Source organism: Hemibagrus wyckioides, linkage group LG25 (genome assembly GCF_019097595.1).
Source record: "Hemibagrus wyckioides isolate EC202008001 linkage group LG25, SWU_Hwy_1.0, whole genome shotgun sequence".
NCBI lineage: Eukaryota > Metazoa > Chordata > Actinopteri > Siluriformes > Bagridae > Hemibagrus > Hemibagrus wyckioides.
The window spans coordinates 1,732,439-1,739,001 of record NC_080734.1 but is presented as its reverse complement, the minus strand read 5'-3'; the positions used below and the strand labels follow the sequence as shown (position 1 = coordinate 1,739,001).

Genomic DNA, 6,563 nt, shown 5'->3' with positions numbered 1-6,563 from the left:
AGTGTGATTATAAATCATTATAAACACTGAGAGTGTGATTATAAATCATTATAAACACTGAGAGTGTGATTATAAATCATTATAAACACTGAGAGTGTGATTATAAATCATTATAAACACTGAGAGTGTGATTATAAATCATTATAAACACTGAGAGTGGGATTATAAATCATTATAAACACTGAGAGTGAGATTATAAATCATTATAAACACTGAGAGTGTGATTATAAATCATTATAAACACAGAGAGTGGGATTATAAATCATTATAAACACTGAGAGTGGGATTATAAATCATTATAAACACTGAGAGTGAGATTATAAATCATTGCCCTTCTACAACTATATGGTCAACTATACAGCTCTGGAATAAAATAAGAGACCACTGCCCAATCTCCAGATGTGAACCCTATTGAAAACCTCTGGAATGTCATCAAGAGGAAGATGGATGATCACAAACCATCAAGTAAAGCTGAGCTGTTTGCTTTTTTGCAGTGAGAGTGGTATAAAGTTCCCCAACAGCAGTGTGAGAAACTGGTGGAGATCATGGAGCTAAAACCCATGCAGATCGGGGTTATTCCACCAAATACTGATCTCTTAATGTTATTTACACAAAGCATTAACACAATCTGTTTACAGATTATTTACATTTAGTTTTATTTGAGTTATTAAAGCTCTGCAAATACTGCATGATCTTGGGTTATTTTGATGTTTTTGTCATTTCCTTTAAATATACTCTCTAAATAACAATAGTTATATTCTGAATTTAGGAGAAATATTGTCACAGTTCACAAAAAATGAAACAAAACTCTTCATCTGACCAATACATGACCCTGGAAGAAAAAAACACAAGAAACTCATGATTTTGCAGTGGGCTCTTATTTTTTTCCAGAGCTGTATATGTGTAGGTATATGTGCAATGTCAAATGTATGTCTACAAGTTTAAGTTTGTTAACAAGAACTTATGAATATGAACATCAAATTTATAACTAAATTCATTATTTTAACTTGAAGTCTACTGTATTAGCTAAAGATGTGGATATATAGACTGGAATACTTTCCCCTCAGTGTATATATGCACTAATTCCGTTATGTACTGTACATATTTTAGCAAATCACACTAACTTAATAAACAGGCTTTATAACAACACTCCTTGGTTATTTCATGCTACACAAGCTGATGGCTCCATGTTGGGGCATTTATGTACATTAAAAGCACCTGAATAAGTAAATCTCTGTCCACACTGGGAACACTGTATTGGTTTCTCGGCTATATGAATGCGCTGGTGTTGCTGGAGGGAATTCTGCTGGGAAAACCTTTTCCCACACTCTGTGCAGCAGTACGGCTTCTCTCCCGTGTGAATGCGCCGGTGTATTTGGAGGTTTGACCGTCGGATAAAACTCTTCCCGCACTCCGAGCAGTGATATGGCTTCTCTCCTTTGTGAATGACCTGGTGTGCCTTCAGATACCTCTTGGTTATAAAACTCTTCCCACACTGGGAGCAGGGAAACGGTCTCTCTCCTGTGTGAATGCGCTGGTGTGACACGAGATCGCAGTGTCGAATAAAACTCTTCACACACTCTGAACAGTGGTATGGCTTCTCTCCTGTGTGAATGTGCTGATGTTGCTGAAGTGTACTCTGTCGAACAAAACTCTTCCCACACTGGGAGCAGCAGTATGGCTTCTCTCCAGCGTGAAGGCACTGATGCTGATGGAGAATACTCTGTTGGTCAAAACTCTTCCCACACTGGGAGCAGGGATATTGAGCGACTTGATTTGATGTGATTGTTTGCTGAATGCTGGAGCTGCACTTAGGCATCGAACTCTCACATGGAATCTCTCCGGATGTGATCAGACTTTTATACTGCTCATAGTGGCATCTTCTGATGTGTTTGTGGAGGTACATTTGAGATGTGTATGAAAGTGAACACCAGGAGCAGGTGAAGGCTTGAAACTGGGCATCTTTCATTTCTGGGGCAGAAAATAATACAGTTTAGAAAATTACTGAAAAGGAACAAAGCCATTTGTATGAATTGACACTAAGTTTAACAGGTTTTATAAATTATTAATTATCAGAAGTAAGTAGGAATCATTACATAACACTCCAACTGAACTGACAGTCACATAGTCACAGTCATGTAGTGTGATACAGCAAGTTATATAAGCAAACACTATTTAGATGTCCTTTACTTCACTTCTTGCAGAGTATATGATATAGATGAATAATACTACATGATAAAACATCACAAGCACTTAAACAATAGCAGCTGCACCATTAACCACCAAAAACTTCAGTCTCAGACACTGAACTGTTGTTGATGCTGAACTCAACAGTTCTAACACCAGTCTAGCCCACAGAGCTACAGCCTTCACATGGAAGAGTCATCCTGCTTTTTGTGTGGTGCTGAAGGAGAACTTCTCATCAGTCTAATAGCTTTACAAACAGATGCCAAGATTCTTTAGTATAAACATAACTGTGGTCCAGTAACATCACAACAGAATCTACTGAGAAGCTGCAGAGAAATGCTAAATAGTGGTATGTATAACATGATCAACAGCATGCTGAAATCCTTTGAAGAGATGTTATTGATCCAGAATGCAGCTGTGTGACTTATCTTTAACCTTACTAAATACACACATTCCCACCACTGACTTCGTGTAGCTTCTGTATCAGAACACTGATGCTCATCTACAAAGCCAAAAATGGACCAACAGCAAGTTTCTGCAAAGCTCTCATCACACCTGCACCATGCTCCCTCAGATCCTCCAGCACTGCTCCACTGACCCAGCATCTCAGGATACAAGGAAAACCTGCATCAAGACTCTTCTCTGTTCTGGCACCCATGTGATGGAACGAACTTCCACTAGATGTCAGAACAGCTAAAACACTGACTGTCTTCAAACCTAAGCCTAAAGTCTAAAGACTTCCTGAAATACTTAAACTACTACTTAAAAGGTGTTTGACCTTGTGCTTTGTGTTTGGTTGGATTGTGTTTTGGTACTTTTCCTCCAGTGATTGCTCTTTTGTTTTATTGAACTCTTTGCCTGTGTTTTCTGTTTTGACCCTGTCTGCTGTTTTGGATTGTTGGGCTGTTATTTTTACATTAAACTCTGCACATGGATCCAACACTTACTGTCTGTGACTAGCTGTTACTCTATCACAGGGTTCCTTAAATCTTGCCCTGGAGGGCCGGTTTAGCTCCAACCCCAATCAAACTCCACTACCTGTGATTTTTTAAAGTTTCTGAAGACACTGATTAGCATGCTCAGGTGTGTTTGATTAAGGTTAGAGTTCTACTGCAGGAAAGTAGCTCTTGTGGGCCAGATTTGAGGATCCCTGCTTTATCATTTTCTCAAGTATCAATCAATCTTCTCTTGCTATATCGCTTTATCTTTTAAGTGTCAGTGTTACTTAACCACAGAGTGATGTACAGGCATAGCCTTCATCTTCAGACTCTTCCTCTTTTATATGTATACTTTGCAATCTGTTACTCTGTAGGTGCACAGGGGTAATTTGTCCCATGCCTATCTCTTCATCTGAAATGAAGAGTTCATTTAATCTCAAGCAAATCTTTCAAGTATAACTTGAAACTGACCAATAATGTGGACAGGAGTAAATTCTGGGAGCAGATCAGCTACAAGGAATATTTTCAAGCTCCAATACACCTTGTTGTCTTACGGAGATTGTTTTCACCTTCAGGTTCTTCCTTCTTTATATGTTTCTGTTGGTCAACAGGGTTGATGAGTCCTACAGAGCTGGACATCCAACCTGAAATTCCAAAGTTATATTTAAATGTAATCAATTAGAGTAAAAAAGTAAAAAGTACAAACATAAACATGTGATGTGTTTAGTGACTGGATCGGTTTAAATAAAAAGATTATTCATCATCAGACTGGACTGTAATGTGCTGTGATGTCGTACAGAGGTAACCTTCATCTTCATGTTCCTCCTTCTTCACATGTTTCTCTCCCAAAGACCCTGATGTCCCTCCAGCTGTTTCTGTCTGCACATCCCCCAGAAGCTAGTGATCAGAGAATAAAGGAAAGTCTTTATATAATGTCATTTTAACAATAAATGGATCCTAACTTCACAACATGTTAAACATCATCTACAATATTACCTGCTTATCTATTCTAACGTCAGGTTTCAGGTGTTTTGTATGTAATAAGGATGGTTTATGGTAACAGAATCAAAAACACATGGGGTTAGGGTTAGGGCTAATAACAAAAAAATCTGGAAGTTGATGGTTGCATACCAGAACCCCAGAACTATTCCTTCTCTAACTTTCCGTTAAAGTTTTTATGGCTCATTGCTCTGCATCTTAAACTCAGTCAATACTTTCATTTTGTTTTGGTTTCTGCAGGAGAAGATGGAAAAGAGTGAGTGTCTCTATACTGAAGAAAAACTTTGGATCAGGAAAAGCTGGATCAGGTATTACCTTGGGTTATTTCTAGTCGTCATTTAATAATAGAAAATAAAATACAGCCTAATCTTTCACACAGACACATGCACACAGATTGTGTAAAAATGACTGAGGGATTCAAACAGGATTAAAACCCCAGATATTCCCCCTGTGTAAAACTAACAAGTCTGAATAGGGCTTTATGCTAGTTTACTTCTTTCGTGTTTACTGGGGGGTCAGATCATTAAAATTGTTAGGCTGACCAGCGAGACAGCAGGAGGAGGAGGGTGTGCAGATCCTGTGAAAGAGCTGAGATGGTCTTCTGCAGATTCCATCATAAAGTGTTCTGACTCTGAGGGAAAAAAAACAAGTGCATCTTATCAGTTTACTGCTTTCTTAGGCATCAGAAAAAAACCCTCTCTGTTTAGCAGAGCCTGAATAAGGATTAGCACGTTGGAGATCATGCACTGCTCCAGATCCTGTTGATGAGCTGCAGATAATTCATGGAACAGCTTCCACTTAAGGCCATAATAAAACCTCCATGTTTCAGGGGCACTTGTGATCTGGATTGGTTCCTATGCTGATGGATCTCTTATTTGGAATTCATTCCCAGGGACCAGAACCACAGGCACTGGACCTAACTGGAAAATCTTTATCCTGGGATAGAAGATCTGCTCTGGAAGGTAGACACCACGCTGCTTCAACCAGGAGTCACAGCAACAGCAGGAACTTCCCAGGTCTTGATGATTACATTCAACAATGGAGATAAACATTAGCAGCTCTTCTCTACCATGAACCTCACACCCTTCAGACATCAGACACACATCATTCAAAGGGGAAATTAAAATCATTAACTTTTTAAAGTTTGTATTAAAATGATGAGGTAGAAAAGACAAACGTTTACCTGATGATAAATAAAAACCCAGCTCTGTTTAGAAGTGTAGTGGGTGGTGTAGATAAAGATCAGACATTTTACCTGATAGACGTAACTAATACACTTTTAAATATTGATTTTAAACATTTTGTTTGTTTCTGATACAAAATATTTTTATGTACCATATTAAAAAAAACCAAAAACATTCTTGATGTTATCTTTGAAACGAATGAATGAATGAATACATAAATAAGTAAGTAGCAGTTTCTCATTGCTTCCTATTCTTTTTGGATATTTACTGTCTACAATAAATAGATTTAGTATCAGGTGAGATGATAAAATCTTGTTAATCACAAACTAAAGAGTTTTATGTGTAACACTGATGACAGTTAGCTTTATCACACAGGTCTGACTAAAATAAAGCCCTAATATTTTTAAAATCAGACACAATAATAAGCTTTTACTATTAAAATGTTCAAATAAAAGATCCAGTCTGATATTTTAAAGTAAGGATGATTACCTCAGAGAGAAAGCTCTACTGCTTACAGAGGTAAATGAACTGAAACCACAGCTCCTCTCCTTCTGTGGTGAGTTTACAGCAGCGTTAATGTTCACAGCTCCTCCTGCTGGAGATTTCTGCTAATCATGGGTCCGGTACTTGTGGAACCAGTCCTGAGACTTGTTCAGATCCGGTGTTGAGATGGTGGTGTTAATGAAATGGCCGTTTTTGTTGTATTCAGGCTTCAGAAACCTTCAGATTCAAACACTGAGCTCAAAACGTTGACAGGATTTTTTTAATTTATGATACAAATAGAATGATGAGGTCGTGTAAATATTGAGCTTGAACCGCTGCTTACTTAACTTTACTAGCAGATCATGTGTCTGGATCAGCATCTTGTATCTGGTTATGTTCATTTAAGGTTGTATGAGATTTAAAAACATGTATTGTTAAAAATTTACAACCACCGAGTGTGCATGACGTGTCCCTAAGAGCCAAACATGAACATTAAGATCGGTAGCTGTATCTTAGGCGAAGGTTGGAATTTGTCTAGTGTCTGTGGTACTGGATTAAAAGCTTGGTCTACATGGTGGCAGGTCCGAACCGAACCGTTACCTCACCAGCAGACTCTCATCCTCCGACATTTCCTGCTTTAAACAGGAGTTAAGGAAGTCTTATGTGTTTCTTCAATAAAAACCACAATCAACACAATGATAATGTGCATTTTGTTGGTCTGGACACATATTTATCAGGCTATTAAATCATTTAGTGTTTTATACTTAATTCC

The 6,563-nt window shown here is 38.0% G+C and overlaps 1 protein-coding gene across 1 annotated transcript; it reads right to left on the bottom strand.

Annotated features, from left to right (window-relative positions):
• Positions 1–1,103: 1,103 nt before the first annotated feature.
• Positions 1,104–5,867, bottom strand: LOC131345764 (gastrula zinc finger protein XlCGF64.1-like). Its single transcript, XM_058378819.1, has 5 exons — positions 5,798–5,867; positions 4,667–4,755; positions 3,923–4,022; positions 3,695–3,769; positions 1,104–1,971 (listed from the first exon to the last, which is right to left on the bottom strand). Exons 2-5 carry the CDS (start codon positions 4,739–4,741, stop codon positions 1,163–1,165), a joined length of 1,059 nt encoding a protein of 352 aa, XP_058234802.1. The 5' UTR covers positions 4,742–4,755; positions 5,798–5,867; the 3' UTR covers positions 1,104–1,162.
• Between the last annotated feature and the right edge of the window lie 696 nt (positions 5,868–6,563).